Here is an 18339-nt window from a genome sequence, read left to right as displayed (position 1 = left end):
CTCCATCCCACAGGTCTGTTTCCTATCATTTTTAACATTTCTTTACAGCTATTTTCCAGCTTTTTTTGTCTCCTCCTTAAACCAAAACTGGTCACAGCTCTCTGAAGGCCTCTTAGTTAAAAATTGTAATGATTCCCTTTTGTCAGGGACATTCCTGATGTTAGACTCCAGCATACTGTTATTTGAACTTTATTTACAGCTTGGTATTAAATGGGTATGTATAGCTTGTTTTAGTACGCATTATTTCTAACATCTACTCTTTTGCAAACTGGATTTTGTGTTTGGTTTATGGCATTCCGTTTCTCTCCCCATCGTGAAGGTCTAGTTTGTTCTAGGCCTCCAGGTAGGCTCCTTTGCATTTATTCCAGTTCAGCAGTCCCTTGTACACAATAGATGTTTGATATTTGTGTATTTAATTAGTATGTTTATTTGAGCCTTGTCATCTCCGACTGACAAGTTCAGCCCTCCTGTGGCGTTATCAACTCCACCTTTGTGGCTGGAGGTGTGTTAGAACTTGAAGTGGATATTGTGGGTTATCACCACTACTGGGGGCACACTGACGGCATTTGGTGGACCAGGCCAGGGACGGTGCCAGCCAAGTCTCTGCTGAGAAGTCTGGTGCCCACACATGGTTGGCATATTCATTATGGAGCTGAACCTGTGGCAAACACACAGTGGGAAGCGTTTACTGAGCGCTTACTGCATGCTAGGCACTGCTTTAAGGACACTATTTGACCTTCTTAACAACCTTTAGGGGGAATTATTTTACTCTTTCCCCCATTTTACAGATGGGAGGTTAAGTAAAGTGTCCAAAGTCACATTGTTAGTAAGTGGAAAAAATAAGTTTCAAACCCAACATTGAACCACCTAAGCACCTGCCAGTGTGTTATGCCTGCTCTTAGCTCCTTCATGCTTAATACCTGAGTATTAGACCCATTAGTAATACCCAGCAAGTAATAGCACGGTCTAGATTTAAAATGTCTAGATTTGGAAGAAGGTAAGTAAGTCTGTCCATCAGCTTGTCCATCCGTAATGCTTTCTTTCAGTAGTCTCAGTGTTTATTACCTTGTTCCTCGTTGAGCAGTATGTTTATTTGCTTTTGATTGAGGTGCGGGGGGGACCCTGTGCCCTCCATATACATGACCTACCATCCATCACAGATGACATTAAATTGTGTTAGTGATTTAGATTTCACAAAAACGTGATGTTTGTCTCCCAAAATTTGCATTTTAAGGCTATTGTTTTTTTAAACTGCAGGGTTTCTTACAGCCTTTCATAGATAAAGCATTTCTAATTTAAGGGTGGAATCCTTAAATAAGAGGATCCTGTTGAGCAAATGCAAAGCTAGAACATCTTAAGATTTTGTCCTCTGAAAAAGACTCAGTCTGAGGGAGAACAATAGCTCAGGATAAGAATGATCTGAAGAATGCGGTATGTTAAAAAGCTGTTTAATTTTTGAATTTCAGAAGCAGCCTCGTGGCCTGGTTGTGTAACTATTCAGGGACAAAAGTGGTACACCTGACTGTTGGCACTTGGGTGTGTGGTGCCTTCTTGGTTTCCAGCCGTGGGTTGAAGGAGTGAGTACTTCCCTGATGTCCCTTCCAGGGCTGGACAGATGTCAGGACCAGGGCCCTGCTAGCTTCTGCTCTTTCTGTCATTGATGGCTTCATGTATCTCTGTCTCTCAGTGGGCTTGGTAGAGCCCACTAGATAATTTCACGAATTAGCCAAAGAATACATACCCTTCAGTGTGGCAAGCCAAGGAAGAGGAGTAGCATTAAATGATTAACAGCTTAGTTAATAAAGCTAATTTTTGCCTTTGCTTTTGGAAGGTAAAACGTTTGTGGTTATATCTGTAAGAGTAATGACCAGAAAAGCTGAAAGTGTATGCCTCCTAATGTTAATATAGAAAATCTGATTAATGTATATGAAAAGATGCCTAGCTACCCTGTAAATGTAAGTCTTAAATAAAGGGGAACTGTAGGGATTTATGAAATCTTACAAGATTGAATTAGATCAGTAACTATTGATATACTATCCTCAAGATGTTTTATTAAGTGAAAACAAGCGAGTAATATACAGCAGATCCTGGAATAACGTCATTTCATTATAATGTTGATGAGAGGCCATAAAAACTTAACTCTCGTTTATATCAATTAGCCTATGATAAAATTGGTTTCATTTATTCGTTGTTTTGCCACAGCTTGTATTGACGATGTTAAGTGAGGACTTACTATGTACATTTCGTGGTAAAACAGTATCTTTTCTAAGCTTTTTTTACTGTGACCGATCCCCACAAGAGTACAAATATATTTTACACACAGCCAAGTACATCATACTTATAAATATGATACAGTAACATTAAAGATTTATGAAAAACTGTTCTTCCTCACTTATTATGATCAGGTTATTAATTTTAATACAAACTTAATCATCTGCTAATATATAATCTATATCTACAGTCCAAAATTGCAACAACATCCATTTGGTGTGACTTCTTTTGTGCTCAAAAGGGAAAAATCTTGGGAAATATACCCAACAGATCTTAACCATTAGGTTCCTTCTGACAGTGGGGCTTTAGGGATTGTGGTTGAAAGGAAGTAATGAGATTTTTTTTTTGCCACCTCTATTCGTTTTTTTCTGCTGCTGTTTTCACTACTTGTTTTTAAGCATTCTGGGTTTAATTGGTTGATTGGCACAATTGTTGATTGGAAGGAGATACTCTGTAACCCCCGCCTCCCCCAGCCTCTACCCTCCCCCAGAGACTGGGACTGACTGCAGGGGCCCAGGGCTCCTGCCCACACAGGTGTAGTGGTGTGGCTGGGAGTCAGGTGCCTGGCCCTGACCGGCTGAATGACCTGAGGCCAGTTCCTTATCTTCTCTGAGCCTGAAGTCTTCATCTGTGCTGCCATCTTGACCAGAAGTGCCCCTGGTTTATCCCTCTATTCATTTTTAATATTTGAATTTTTTACTGTGGGCATGAATGAGGTACTAAAAATAATAATAGACATGACAAGCAGAGAAAACCATCTTACTGTGGCATTCCTTTCTTTGATACAGCTCTTCCTGCCTTTGTTGTCTTAGCTCAGGCTTTGCTTCTTGCCCTGATGGGATCAACTCCTGTCTGCCGCCTTTAAATCCAGTTCTCCTCTTCTCCCCACTGAGATTTCAGTGTCACCGAAAGAGTTTTTATGGAACTGAGAAAAATAAAGTTTAGACTGGCACTTCTAAAGTGAATTCACAGGATTGTGTCTTTCCTTTTGATTTTCAAATTTCAACTAGCACATAAGTTACTTTTGTGAGTTAAAAAAAATTTCTAGGATAAGGAATTTAACCTTGTCCATAGTATATTCTTTGAAAAGAATTTGTTCTTGTTCTTTTATGAAAAAATAGTGCATAAAAAGCATTTTGAGTCGAGCTTAATGTGGTTTTTTTTTTTCCTTTAATAGGTTTTAAAATGGAAAATTTTGATGCATCACTTAGTACCTATTTCAAGGCATGGCTAGGCCCCCGAGGTAAGGTGGTTTTTGGTTTCGCTTACTTCTCCCTCTGCCCCGCCTTCCCTGACATAGCCACTTGTAAATGTTGCATGATGAGATTCTAGAAACCATGAGCATTTTCTATGATAAGACTAATGCTTTGTCCTGGATAGCAAGGGGCTTGGGTAAGTCTTCCGCTGTTGTTGCAGTGGTGCAGTATCCCCTGGCTGTTGGAGCAGAGAAACAGCTACTGTGACTCTCTACTTATTTTAGCTGGAGATCAAATTATGCTGTAAAAGCTTGTAGCCTGAAAATGCCAAGATTTCACCATGATCACCTGTATGTTTTCCTCAATTCTGTGAGTCTCCAGCTGAAACTGGCTCCCAAAATGCACTGCTGCACTAGCAGTTTAAAAATACTCTTTGCCTTGTACCATTTTTAGGGCTTTTCAGTGTCCGTCCATTCATGTCGTGTCATGTCAGCAAGTAAATATACACTTGCATTCACCTTTTATATTTCTCTTATCTTTTAGGAGGTAAATCAGCTCCATTTTGCTTTCCTTTAATGTCATCTAAAATGCCTTTTAGAAAAAAAAAATGTTCGCTCAAAGATATATTTATTGATTAGAGAGAGAGAGACAGAGACATAGGGAAAGACAGAAAGAGAAACATTTATGTAAGAGAGAAACATCAATCAGTTGCTTCCTGTATGTGCCCTGATCGAGGATTGAACCCTCAGCCTTTTGGTGTATAGGGCAATGCTCTAAGCAACTGAGCCATTCAGCCAGCTCTAGACTGTCTCTTAATGTCTTATCTGTAAAGAAGGAACTTTTTAGGTTCACAGAAGAATTGTAGTTTTAAAACAGATCTTTTAAGAGATTCTGAGTTTCCCTCATTTTTAAAATACAAAAGAAAGTAACAAAAGACTATTTGTATGGCAGAGATGAATCATATGTGTGATACCATTCATAACAATGAGGACATGGAGAAAGAGTCTAAATTGGTGTAACCTCTCTGTAAAGTATCTGTGTCTCCTATTGAAATTAAAATGCACATGCCCTTTGACTCAGCTCTTTGACTCCTAAGAATTAATGCTACAACTAATTTGATCAGTTATACAAAGATGTGTATCAGGATGCTCCTTGCAGCATTGCTTGTGAAAACTGGAAATGACTTGGATGCCCATCAGTAGGGGACAGGTTAAATAAATTTGTGTACAGCCAATGGAAAATAACAAGTTAGATCCAACTGTATATTTGTATATGCTTGTGTTGGGATGATGCTTTATGGGGCCCAAAAATTCAGTGTTAAATGGCTGGAGTAATAATAAAACTTACTAGCTTGCATTACAAGATTGGGCAACTCCTAACCTTTTCAGGGGCTATATGTCATTAAGCAAGGATGCCTGTTCTTGTCATTTTCTACTTTGCGTCCTTAGTACATCTGCAGCTTTGTCCTCAGAATAGGTCTCCATACTTTTCATGGTTTCAGGATGGCTGCAGCAGCTCCTGGCAGTACTTCCAGAGGAGCGAGAACTATCACTTTCATTGGCTTAAGAACCAGGAAATTCTTCCTGGGGGCTCTTTTCCTGCTCTCATCGTCTCAAAGCTTCATATGCCCTTTTCTGAATCAGTCACCAGAGAATGGGTTAGGGTGACCTTGATCAGCTAGGTCCCTGAGGATTTTCCACCTGGGGCTGGGGTTGGGAGTACCAGTAGATACTAGGCATTGCAGAAGGAGGTTGGATACTTGCTAATATGGAAAGAGGAAGATCTGTTATAAAATTTAAAAAGCAGGGTGCAAACAGAGCTTTAAGTAGACACAAATGGGAGATGTTTGTGCATTTACTGTGTTTCTCATAAATAATATACAAACACCTGATGTTAGTTGCTAAGTGGGAGCTTGTTTTTTTTTTCAGATAGACAGCTGAAAACAAAAAGTGTTAAGCATCCTCTTGTTATGTTCACTGGGGTCAGCCACTTCCCTGAAGGACTTCTGAGAACCACCAGCTCAGCAGAACTGACAGAAACACCATCTACTCCCCAAACACAGCTAGAGGGAGAGGGTGAAGGCCATCTACCTTTGGAGCCAAGGAAGAATTTAAGGTGTCTGCAAGAAAGCAGACTGACAGTGGGCCCTCCCAGTAGACATAGTCCTGTCCTACAAGGTCAAGGGAAAAAGCATTGGAGAGAATAGCAAGATGGTCCAGCCAGGAGGTCAAAAAAGGCCAAAGGCTGTTCTCACTAGCATCTGTTTCTCAAAAGATGCAGGAGGTGAAACCTGCATGTGCCTTGAGCTCCAGAGTAGGGGGCCCTGGAGAAGCCACAGGTTTGCTGCCTCGCTATTGCAGGATGTGGAGGGGAACACGCTGTAGAGGCGGTTTCCAGCCAGAAGAAGTTGACTTAGAATGGACAGATAACACCTAGGGGATCTGGCTGCCAGGGAGTTTACTCCTATCCAAGGAGACAGCTGTCAGATTGCTGCCAGCAGCTGCTTAGAACTAATTTTCCTTTTCCTCATTCCTGCTAGGAAAAGGGATGGGAGCAAGGGGGGGGGGTCTCTCCTATACCAGCAACTCCTTTGAACTGATGTTGGTCTTCTCTCTCAAGCATCTACTCCTCACATGGTTCTTTCATACCCTAAATACTGATCATTGCTGCTTTACCCTCACTTAAAAAAATCATTGTGCCCTGTGCTGTTGACCATTTTGCTGACAGTGGATGCTGCCTATCTTATCAGTTACCATCGGTAAGCTGGCTAAATGGCACATTTTCTCTGAGTCCGCACATGCTAGGAGCACTTGCTGACTCTTGGCTGAGATAGAGGACTTCAGAGTTCCAAAACTGCCATTTCTAGGGTTTCATTATCCCATGCATAATTTAACAAATCAGGCTAACAAATCCAGTTAATGGAAAATTTAGCTTTCTCCTTTTTCTAAAGATTTGTTGGAAAGGATTTTTTTTTATTATTTTTCTTAGCAAAAATGATAAGTTAACATACATGTTGTTGTTCCAAACATGTAGCCTTGCTTCACCTTGCATGATACACAGACTGAAAACCTCATGCTTCCTCTTGTTTTGCTGGTATTAGGAATGTTAGGTAACCGTTATAAAATTGTGGTCAGAGAAATTTTTTTTAATATTTGAAAACTGTAGTCATTTTTAATATTTACTGTATTAATCACTAAATATTGTTCCTGCATTTTTTTCCAGATAACAGAGTAAAAGGATGGTTTCTTCTGGACAATTATATACCCACTTTTATCTGCTCCATCATATACTTACTAATTGTATGGCTGGGACCAAAGTACATGAAGAACAGGCAGCCATTCTCTTGCCGAGGAATTTTAGTGGTGTATAACCTTGGGCTCACATTGCTGTCTCTCTACATGTTCTCTGAGGTAGGTTAGAAGTTAACATGGGCTTCGTCTCACTTTACTCATGTCACTGTCCTGAATTGTGTTCCTAAAAGAAGGAAGGGTGGGGAGAGAACTGAGAGAGGAAGTACGTCCTTGCCATTTGAGTATGTTTTAAAAGTGATTTTTCAAAATGCCAGAGCTGTTTGTACAAATATGCCTTCTGGAATATCTAAAATAGCTTTTGCTATTGATTCTCATGTGTCATATTATATTTAGAAATAAAATAAATATTTCAGAAATACTCTTATGCAAACAAAATACAGAGTGGAAAATGAACAAAATATAAAAAACAGATCTGTAAGCATTTTGTCTTTAAGCATTTAATAAATAGTTCTTGTTTGGGGGTCGGGAGGAAGGAAGTGGGTGTTACTTGAGATGTTTGTGGTAAGTCAGCCTCTCTATACTGATCTGATAACTGTAAATAGTTTTGAGATTTTATTTTTTATAAGCTAAGAAGAGTAGATATGAGATCTGTGTTTTAGGTTTGAATGGCCTGTGTATGTTCAGACCCTATTATTTCTTCTATATAACTGAAATGTTGAAAACCACCTTTAAAGATCTCAAAGGCAAATGTAGCTTAAATAAAAGTGAAAGACAAAGCAGAATCAATACTATGTCCTTCCTGTTTTGCAAAGTATAGTAATATAGCCTTTAAAGCTACAGGACAGAGGGAGCGTCCCCCCAGTGGTAAACGCAATTTGTGTACAGTTTTAGTGGAAGGGACTACACCTTTTAGGCTTACAACACAGATGTTTTACAATGCAAAACTATTGCTATGCCTCTGGGGTACAGAATTAAGTCATACATAAACGAATACTTTTAAGCAGTCCTACTTAAATAGTTAACCTTTTTTTAATGGCTTTAATTCTCCAAGGAGTAGTAAAGAAGATAAGGGGAGGACGGGAATCTTAAAAGTAATGTTTAAAGAAAGAATAAATCTGCCATCAGCCTCTGGCTGTGATGTCTCCCTGTGTGCATGTGGCATGTATGAGAGTGGCTGTGGGTGTATAAGCTGTTGGAAACATTGCATTTGATTGGCAAAGGTATTGTAGCTGTGGGTGATGTGTGTCTTGTTCTTCCATGTGTTTCAGAAACCACAATAAAGATTCTGTGACTAGAACGGAAGATGCTCTATCATTACTTATATTCTTGACACTCTGTCAAATGCTTACAAGTCCTTTTTTGCTTTTTTCTGTCCTATTCTAGAACGAAGGCAGTTTAATTAGCCTCCAAGATGGATATTGCAGGACGGAGGCAGGGCCAGTGCACGGGAGTGACTCCTGGGCCCACCACTGTGCACATCTGTCTGTGTTCAAGGGACAAAACCACAGCAAGCTGTCAGGTTTTTCAGAATGAACTGTCTACTTTCCCATAATTGATAGATGATAAAGCTCTTTCCTTAAGAAAGCTTTTATGGAGTTTGTTATTACGCATAGCAATAGTCTAGAGAAGAAAATACTTAAGATTATTAATTGTCATAGAACTGAAGCACCTGCCTTAAATGTTTCTTTAACCCTAGAGATATAGCCGTCACTTCATAATTTAACCTCTCAAGCAGATAATTTCTTGGTGAAGAGAGGAGGAAAAGTGCTGTACAAATTCCAGCTGTGCCAAATGACCGAATTAGGGGGTTCCAAAAGCATTATAATAAAGAGTATAGATTTTCTTCTGACAGCTTGTGAGAATGATAACAGGCGTTGAGCAGAGCCCAAGCATTTACTATAGAGATTTAAGAAATATACAGAGGAGGAAAACAAAAATTTTAAACTCACAGGTTAAAGTACATAAAAGTAATAGATAAGGGGCAATAATTCCTGAAATTAAATCAAGATTAGGAACTTTACCAAGATCAGATGTGCCTCAGTTGGAAATAAGCCCTGGTACTCCAGCTTAAATGATGTTTACACATGGGGGGTTTTTTTCTGACTTTTTTTCTATACTTACATAAACTCATCAGGAATACCGTTATAACACATTGTCCATTTTTTAACTTCATTTTAGCTACTGGTTTTTCTTTTTGAACTTAATATTCATATCCCGGTGAACACTAAAACATAGGAGGCAGTCACGGAGCTGTGTAACAGAGCGAAGCGAGGCAGTCGCGGAGCCCAGCTGGGCCCCTTGCTGCCCAGAAGTGTCCCAACAGTTAACAGCCGTTTGTCTGCAGTCACACAGTCGGCACGGTCACTGCACGGTCACGATCAGTAGTCTGTGTTTACCCTTTTGCTTATCTATGTATTTGGGTCTGTAAAGAATTGAAAAAAACAAATATTTAGTCATTGATATTTTTGTTTATTTAATCTCCTGGCATGAATTCAGCTGCCTTTTCAAGTTCTGTCTTAAGAGAGATAAAATTGTCACTAAAGCAGACGAGGAGAAATCCTGAAAGAAGAGAGATCCAAAGGAGGGGGCGGGGGCACAGAAACTTTAACACAGTGTTAGAAGAAAGTAAATGACAGTTTTAAAATCGAGTAAGTTTAAAACGTAGGAAAAAAGTAGATTTGTTCATAGTTTATGCATTTGGTCGGAAGAAATTAAAAGGGAAATTGTGGCATTGCTTGTAATTATCTCATTAACTTTGTATTTATTTCCAAGGAAGAGGTCGTGGATCCCTGATAGAAGTATATTTGAACAGTGGGATGGTTTTAGATTGAAAGTATAGGACTCTCTGGCAAGCATTTTAGTTTTTACTGTTCAATTAGGTGTTGTCTAAGATTACAGTCAATGGTGAAGGCCGAGAACTAAAATTTGAAGTTACAGAAGAGAAACAACTTAGTTTGCATTACTCAGCTTTGTGAAACTTTCCTCATAGCAAACTTAAAAATCTTGTGTTGCTTTCTACCCCCAGGGATGTAGGACGTACTTCATCTGAATAAATGCCCCACTATATATATATGTATTTTTTTTAACTATCCACATGTCTCTCCCCTTGATTCGAAGCTCCAGACTGAGAATCTCCACTTTCCCAATGTGAAATTGTGGCTTTTCCAAATTATGCAGCATATGCCCAGGTTGGACTCAAGTTTCCCTTGGCCCACCCAGCAAGATGTCTGAGCCACTCTGACTCCCTTGTGTTAACATATCAGACATGGGGTTCCCACTTAGGCAGCTGCTCTGTCCTGATGTGGAACCATTTTGGTGTGTCTGTTCTCTCCTCTTTACCTCTGGCCTTAGCACTCTAAGCAAAGAGAATCGAAGTGCTTGATTTGCTACATTCCAGGAGGCACCGTCCCTGTCGAGCAGCGAGCTCCCACGCACTGCTGCTGGGACTCATCAGTAGCTGCTGGGGGCAATATTGCACAGTCTACATGGCTTTGCACTGAGAGAACTGCCCCCTAACCTATCCTTAGGAGCAAGCACTGAGCTTTCCTAGCCTGTCCATTATGCACCAAAGAACTCTGCATGAGCAGGTGCATTATTGTGATGAAGCTGCCAATCACCAGTTACCCGTAGCTTTGGCTTTCTGAATCAAAATAGTTTCCATGGAGGAATGTTCATGCTTAATGCAAAATTCAGTGCAGATTCGTTGCTCTACTCATTCATTTTGAATGCAGTGGCCACACAGTACACATGCTAACTCTATGGCTTCTCCCATCCCCACTGACTAGTACAGTGAAGTCATCATTGTTCACACATGCACATTCCGGTCCACTCTCCATGGCTGCCAGGTAACATCAATGTCACACTATCGTTTTCATTCTATTAACAATGGCTAGACTTTTTTCTGGACAAACATATTTTGAGATGAATCCATGTTGAATCTTAAGTATTTAACTTAATAGGTTTAACTTCTCTGTGTTATTTTAGTGTTAGAATTTCTTTTACCATTTTATCTGGGGTTTTTGTCATGGGAGGGGATAGACATAGAAGTTTCCAATTAACAGTTAGGTTGAATGTCCTTGGATGTGTCTTCCTTGTGCAGATGTGATTGTGTTTTGTTTTTACTAGATATACATACAGGAGTTTAATGACTGAATCTGACAGTTGCTGGCCCTTTAGCAGGAAAATTTAATCCATTTTCATTTAGCATATTGTTTATTTGGAATAATTTTAATCTTTTATGTGTGTACATGATTTATTTGTCCTTTCTTTTTTTCTTCTTTCTGTAGTCGTTTTTTCATTTTACTGATTTATGTTATTCATTCCAATTCTATTAGTTACCCATAAGTTTTAACATGCATTCTTGACTTAGTAATGTCTGAAGTGATCATTTCTATTTTTCTGAATAATACAAGGACCTTAGAAGGTTTCATCTCTGGTTTCCCATCCTCCATGTTATTGTTAGCAAGTGTTTTAGTTCCATCTTTTCCTAAGGTCCTAAACTGTCATCTTTATCACAATCAATGCTTACTGATTTTTTCCTCTCACTATTGATCTGTGAAATCCATTCTTTCCTTTGGAGTTCAGATTTCTTCAGAAGGAGTTCTTTCATCAGAAGGATAAACTCTATAAGCCACTGTTTAATATCGTTTTATTTGCCTTTATGCTTGGATAGTATTTTAGCAGCGTGTTGATTCTACATTAATAGTTCTTTTTTCTCAGCACCTAGGTTTATTATAAAGAGGTGTGTTGCAGTCTCAATGTTATTCATTTGTAGGTAATCTTTTTCTTTCCAGGTATTTTTAAATTGCATTTAAAAATAAAATAGTGTGCTTAGTCATTTATTTTTATTTATCTCATTCAGAGTGTGTGTGCCTGAAATCTGAGAATTTGTAAGTTTCTTGATTTGAGGAAGACTTGGCATCATTTCCTTGACTGTGGCCTTTCCTCCTCCAACTCCGTTGCCCACTAGAGCACCTGTTAGACATGTGTTGGACATTCTCAGACTCCACCTATCCTCTCTTTTTTATTTTTTACAGCTTTATATCTCTCTTCTGCATTCTTCTAATTCACTCATACTTTTAGGTGTCTAATCTGCTGTTTCATGCTTTTCATTTATTTTTAGTTTCAATGGTTCTTTTATTTCTACACATTCACTGCTCATTCTTTTTTCATTCTGTGGCATGAAAGATTGCTTTTTTCCTCCATGATACAAATACATGACAGTCATCTCCAAACTTAACCATTCACTCTATTGCTTTTAAAAATATTCTTTAAAAAATTTTCTTTCAGCTGCATATGGGGGGTCATGCCTCTGGAAATAAATATTGAATCTACATTTCAATATTTAGGTAAATTTCTTTACCTTTTAAAGAATGGTTTGTCAGGCATCCTGGTAAGCATCCCAAACGAGTATTGCTGGGATCATCTCAGGTAAATGTGGCTTCCCCAAATAAAAGAAAGATTTAAAAGCACTTGAATGTGAGCTAACTTACTCTTTTCAAGATTTTTTTTGGGGGGAAACCTTACCTTATAGTTAGGTATCATGAAATTGGAGATGTTTTGGTGTGGTTTATGTAGCTTTTCTGTGTTTGTGTCAATAGTGGGGGAGTTGGTTCTGCATATGTTCAATTTGCTGTGTTGCCAGAACCAGACGTCAGTATTTTTGAAACTTCTTTGGAAAGTTTCTGATGCTGCATTATTGGAAAGATGAAAGAAACTAAGCATTTGATGGGATGGGTGTTTTGCTTGTGCTTTCTAACCTCTCTATAATTGTGAGGAGGATGCTGTTGAAGTATCTCCCCAGGCACCTGACAGGCAGTTCTTCCCAGGGCTCTGGCTTTGAATGTCCTTGATAGAACCACAGAGCAGTTGCTTTGGAAACACTACATTCTAAACTGTCTTGTTTTTCTTTCCCTTCAGCCCTTCCTAAAATAGGTATATTATTGTGGGAAAACAAGATTTGGAAAAACACTTTAAAAGATCTTGCAATTGATTGAGTTTTATAAAAGAAAATTATTTTACTTGCCAAAATACTTTGAAAAAGCCACTAACTCTTCTCCTTTTTCCCATGTAAGACAGGTACAGAAAAGTTGAAACACCTGGTGTGATTGATACTCATAAGGCCTAACTATTGCCTAAAATACTTCTCACTTTTAATTCCCTTACTACAGAAATTGCTTGCTCAAAAAGAAACTCAGGGAGTAGCAGCACTCCACTCTTACTTGCCCCTCGGCTTATCTGGCACTGCCCTGAGGCAGTGCTGTACAGTGGAGCAAATGTGGCCCAAACAGCCTTCTCCTCGCCCGCCACGCCCAGAGGAAGAGGAAGGGATTCCTTCCAGTAGAGAGGCAGCTTTAGGGTTAGTCCAAAGCCTGGCCTGACTCCTCTAAACTGACCCTGCAAACCTTTGGTAACATGGCTTTGCAACTGGTGTTAACAGGGAGCACATCACTCTACAGATTCTCAGCTGAAGCAGACTTAGGCTACAAAGCCAGAGTCAGTAGGTAGGTTGGAGATCTCTCTAAACTATGCAAAGGATGCCCTGGCTGGGCTTCTGTGCACAGTAGGAGCAACACCACTTCAGACCTACTCATGGGCCTTTGAGCGTTGGAAGCAGAAGATGCTAGCATTTGGCTAGAATCATAGCAAAGACTAATATAGTGCCTGCCGTATGCTAGGTACTGAGCTGGCTCATTTAATGTTAATCACACTATTATTATCCTTTTCCAGCAGAGAGAGAGTGACGAGGTAGGCCTGGGATCCACGTCTTTGCTCCAAGCCATTGGGAAGCACTGCCTTAAAATGCTAAGTCTTAGCTTGAGGTTTTTCTCTCCCCAGCTACTAACACCCCTGTGAAATATAAAATGAATGTTTACCTGGTGTGTGGGAGCAACCTGCCTGAAATCACTTCTCAGGATGCCTGAATGGAGAGACAAGGACTGTCAGCGTAAGAGGGCGGGGCCTAGAGTGCAAGGAGAAATGCCAAACATACCTGTTTCAGGCTGGGCTGAGGACAAGCTGTTTCTTTGTGCTTTGTTCTAAAGAATTCTCTGGTCCTTATGACTGAATCGAGAGTATTCCATTCAGCTGTAACCCGGTGGCATTCCTGGTCAGAAGGAGGGGGGGAATAATTTTTTGGAGGTCCCAGGTGTAAAATTATCTCAATGAGCATCCTTATGCTCTGGACATGAAAGATTTGCAGTTCAAAACCATGTGCTTTGACCTGACCCTCTTCAGTAATGGCACGGTTGAGATTGGCCAGCTAAACCCTAGAGGGAATAGGTATATTTAATTTTGGAATAGCTGATAGTTAATTTTAAACCAAACATCTGCTGAAGATAAAAATGCAGCTAAAGATCTACTTTTCTACAAAATTCTTCATGGGTAGAGTATTCCCACTGTGCTCTTTATTAAGGATTCAAAAACAGACAAAGAAGGCCAAGGGAGCTAGGAACTGCTGTTTGAAGCTATATTTTTACTGAGAGTCGGGATTCCTGGGTGCTAGTCCCAGCAGTGCCTCCAAGAAGCTGTATGACTTTAGGCTACCTGTGTAACTTCTTCTTATTTCCTTATTGAAACATGAGCTTCTACCAGGTCCAAAAAGTATACACGTGGAGGTTCACACAGAAACAAAGTTGTGAAAATGTCAACCCCACACACACACTTTCAGTTATTAAAACCACACGCTCATCAAGCCCGTGTCACTAAAGGGGTTATCCTGTTACTCTGACACCTTGGGATGTTGGGATGAATGACTGTTAAGGGCCACCCAGGATGACATCTTTCTGCTTATTTTTTAAGTGTTTTAAATGACCTTGTTCCCTGAGCTGCTGTGGTAGCATTCCAGAAGGTACCATAGAAATGGATATCAGACTAAAGGGCGTACCTCATTTGTGGTTAAAGTTGGTGTTAGATGAGAGAACTCAACTCAGCATTAGAAATGACTCCATGAGCTGCGTTATCCCCGACCCAGCAGTGATAATCGCCTAACTTTTGTTTAAATGAGAAGGTGCCTGAAACCACCTTTGGTTATTGAATTTGTCTCATAAAGAGAGAAGAAAGCTTCTCATTTGGCTTTAATTATAGCTCTTCACATGCTTCTGGTGTCATTAAAATTTGCTTTACTCCAAGGAAGGACAAAGCACATGCGGTTTTACAGTGATGCTGTTTGTATTTTAATTACTTGGAAAAAGCCAAGCAGGGTAAACAATGCTCCCTCGCAGTATGTAGTCGGCCATGTTCAGGGAACTGGGCAGGCAGTGGGAGCTGTGGATCACGGACTGCTTTTTCACTGAAGTATAGTCCCACCCTGTTTTGAGCTGGTTTCCAGAAGCCGTTCCTCTCGGTGCCTCACCTTTGTCCAGCCTCCTAGGCCCTCGCCCCCTGCAGTGGATCTTCAGGGACTGACCGGAGCAGCTTCTTTGGAAAGAACCCAGGCCTGAGCCCCTGTAGGGAAATAGTGGCTGAGGTGTCTCTGACCAGAGCTCTGTCTCCTCGTGGGCCTGGAGGGAAGGCCAGGCCTTTGCTGGGAAAGCCTCTGGGGTCTGCTTCCCACAGTGATGAGTCACCAAAGGGTCGTATTGGTTTTTTCTTTAAAGGTTTTATTTATTTAATTTTAGAGAGAGTGGAAGGGAAGGAGAAAGGGAGAGAAGCATCAATGTAAGAGAGAAATATTGATTGGTTGCCTCTACGCCCTCAGCAGGGGATGTGGCCTGCAACCCAGCTGGGAATCAAACTGGTGACCTTTTCGTTCCCAGGCCAGCGCTCAATCCACTGACCCACCCCAACCAGGGCTCACCAAAGGGTTTTAAAACACAAAAGTCTATGGCTTTTCTTCTGACAGAGGAAGGAGGGGCATGATTCTGATGCTGGCCCACTTTCTGGAGGATTGCTCTGAGGCTCTCAGAGGTATACACTGGCACTCAGGTGTTAGTCCTCGTGTTAAATTATTCTATCCCTTCTAAAGCCAGGGATATTTAAGAATTGAACTGTCCTTACATATCACCAGTATATATCAGGAGGACTGGTTTTCATCTTGTGAACAGGATTTAGATGAATATCATCACATTCAAACATCATTAAAATACTTTCTTGTTTTTCAGTTCCTCTATTTGCAAAGCAGAAACAAAGCCTTCCTGCAAATAAAACATTAGGCCTAGATCTGGAGGGCAAAAGCAGTACCTTAAGCTCTTTGTCTTTAGTTCAGGAAATACTTCTTCAGCACCTCCGTGTGTAGAAGAGCCAGGGCTGCATTCTATGGATGTGGGAGCCACCGTCACCACCTCCAAGAGCTTGCAGAGGAGCTTCAAACACATCCATTAACAAAGTGCTTAAAGGGGAGCACATGAGCAAGTAAGTGTGAGACATGGAGGGAGTACGAGCTTCGAGGAAGGAAAATGGACTTCAGGCTGGAATGCTCAAAGGAGCAGTCATGGAGAAAATAGAATTTTAACTGAACTTTGAAAGGTAGACAGGATTTTAAGAGCTGGAGGTGGGGGTACATGGTTGCAGAGAGCATTTCAGTTGAAAGGAAGAAAGGAATGGTCATTGCTTACATTTATTTTGTGTATCCTGCATTCCAGGCTTAGATAAGAGAAGCATTACACACTTCATTTCCTTAACTTCAGAGGCAAGAGTATTATTTTTATCCTATTTGAAGAAGTGAGGAAACAGCCTTAAAGAGATTAAATACCTTGCCCTTCTTCACCCAGCTAAACATAGTTTGGAAGCTGGGGTTTAACCTTGTTCTGGCTGGCACCCACGCCTGCGCCCTTTCCCTTGATCACCAAGTAGTGGTGAAGGAAAGGCAGACTTGGAGAACAAAAGTGAGTTCAGTGTGCTGCTGCCAGGGGCGGAGGGAGCAGCTTGGAGGAACATTGTGGAAGTACGTGTATATCTGAATACTGTGCCTAGGATTTAGGGCTTCAATCTGAAGTCCATGAAGTCCATGCTGGAGGGTTTTACACAATTCTCTGGTTTCAGAGGCACGAGGAGGGCCTAAGGAGAACTGGTGAGTGGCAGCAGCGATCCATTGGGAGGTCGGGGGGTGGCCGTGAAGCGTGGTGGAGCTCCGGCAGGAACCTCTGAGGCTGCTGCAAGGTGGGCTCAGGGTGGTAGGGCAGCCCTGTGCTTGCGTGATGCTCAGTTTCGGGGAAGGTCACCACCCAAAACCTAGGTTTGAGTTCTCTAGGGCTCCAGAATCAGGTGTTTTAGACAAAGTTGTTTTGTTTTGTTTTGTCATTTTGTGGGAAAGGCAAATGGAATTTTAGGTTAATTAAAGAGTTGAGGCAGTCCTACCTGGATCCCTTCTGAAAAGCATTTTAGAAGAAAGAAGGCATGTGTCAGAGAGTACCTTTTGCTAGAGTTAACAGACCCCTTGCCTTATACCCATCCTGGAGGTTGGGGTGTCTGTGGGATTATGGGAAAGATTTGTCCTCTTCTTCTATAGAGAAGTCCCTAGCTACCGCCCTGCCACGGTAGACATTGGTGAACGCAGTCATCTGGACTGCCGCATGCGCGCGCGCGCACACACACATCATTCATTCTAGAATTGGCAAAAGAACTAACCCAGGGTGTCTTAGGGCACCATAAACACAAGTAGAAGGTGGAAAACAATGGTGGTAGGCCCTAGAATTTTAGATTCATAAGATAAAATTGAAAACAAACACAAGAACAATCATATTAGCAAATTTTTCATTTTGCTAAGTATGGCTATTTTAAATAAAGGTATATTTTAAATTGTACAAATTTATCTTTATGAAAACGTTGCTTTGTTGTCCTTATTCTCATTTGTGGTGGTCCTGTGAAAATGTCATCAAGAACCAGCAGTTCCCGTTCTCTACCCTCTAGTTGCGGAAGATATTTCGTCTGTTTGTTCAGGAGGTAGAAGGAAGCGCAGTGAAGAACATACAAGATAGCACTTCCTTCTCTCCACCTCAGGTCTCCTGAGGACCCACAAGCCAGCAACCCCCACCCACAACAGCACTGTTTTTTGTTTTTTTTGTTTTTGTTTTTACTTTAATTTATTTTTAAATTACAATTGACATATAACATTATATTAGTTTCAAGTGTACAACCCAGTGATTAGACATTATATAACCTACTAAGTGGTCATCCTGATAAATCCCGTATCCATCTACCACCAAACACAGTTATTACAATATTATTGACTGTATTCCCTATGCCATACTTTACATCCCTGTGACTATTCTGTAATAACCAATTTGTACTCCTTAATGTCTTCACTTTTTTCATCCAGCTCCTTACACTGCTTTCATCTGGGAACCATCATAATGTTGTATGTATCTATGAGTCTGTTTCTGTTCTGCTTATTTTGTTTTTTAGATTCAATTGTTGATATGTATTTATTGCCATTTTATAATTCATATTTTTTATCTTTTTTTCCCTTTGATTCTTCTTAAAGAAGACATTTCATGTAATACCTGTTTGGTAGTGATGAACTCCTTTAGCTTTTTCTTGTCTGGGGAACTCTTTATGTCCTTTGATTCTAATGATAGCTTTGCTGGGTAATCCTGGGTAGTTCCTTCCTTTTTATCTCGCCAATCCCTTCTGGCCTGCAAAGTTTCTATTGAGAAATCAGCTGACAGTCTTCATGGGAGTTC

At 40.5% G+C, this 18339-nt stretch overlaps 1 protein-coding gene across 2 annotated transcripts in view; it reads left to right on the top strand.

Annotated features, from left to right (window-relative positions):
- Window positions 1-18339, top strand: part of ELOVL5 (ELOVL fatty acid elongase 5) — a 76246-nt gene that overhangs the window by 44217 nt on the left and 13690 nt on the right. Inside the window, exons 2-4 of one of the 2 annotated variants that reach the window (XM_054569489.1) lie at window positions 1467-1577; window positions 3449-3514; window positions 6690-6877. In XM_054569489.1, coding sequence (XP_054425464.1) covers window positions 3457-3514; window positions 6690-6877 — 246 coding nt within the window. In that variant the 5' untranslated portion in view covers window positions 1467-1577; window positions 3449-3456. The remainder of the gene's footprint in view (window positions 1-1466; window positions 1578-3448; window positions 3515-6689; window positions 6878-18339) is intronic. The other variant, XM_054569488.1, reaches the window with a different exon arrangement.

This window comes from Pteronotus mesoamericanus, unplaced genomic scaffold (genome assembly GCF_021234165.1).
Source record: "Pteronotus mesoamericanus isolate MK-2021 breed Mesoamerican mustached bat unplaced genomic scaffold, CSHL_Meso_final contig_20, whole genome shotgun sequence".
Taxonomy (NCBI): domain Eukaryota; kingdom Metazoa; phylum Chordata; class Mammalia; order Chiroptera; family Mormoopidae; genus Pteronotus; species Pteronotus mesoamericanus.
Note: the sequence above shows the minus strand (reverse complement) of the source record. Positions and strands in the feature narration are given on the sequence as shown.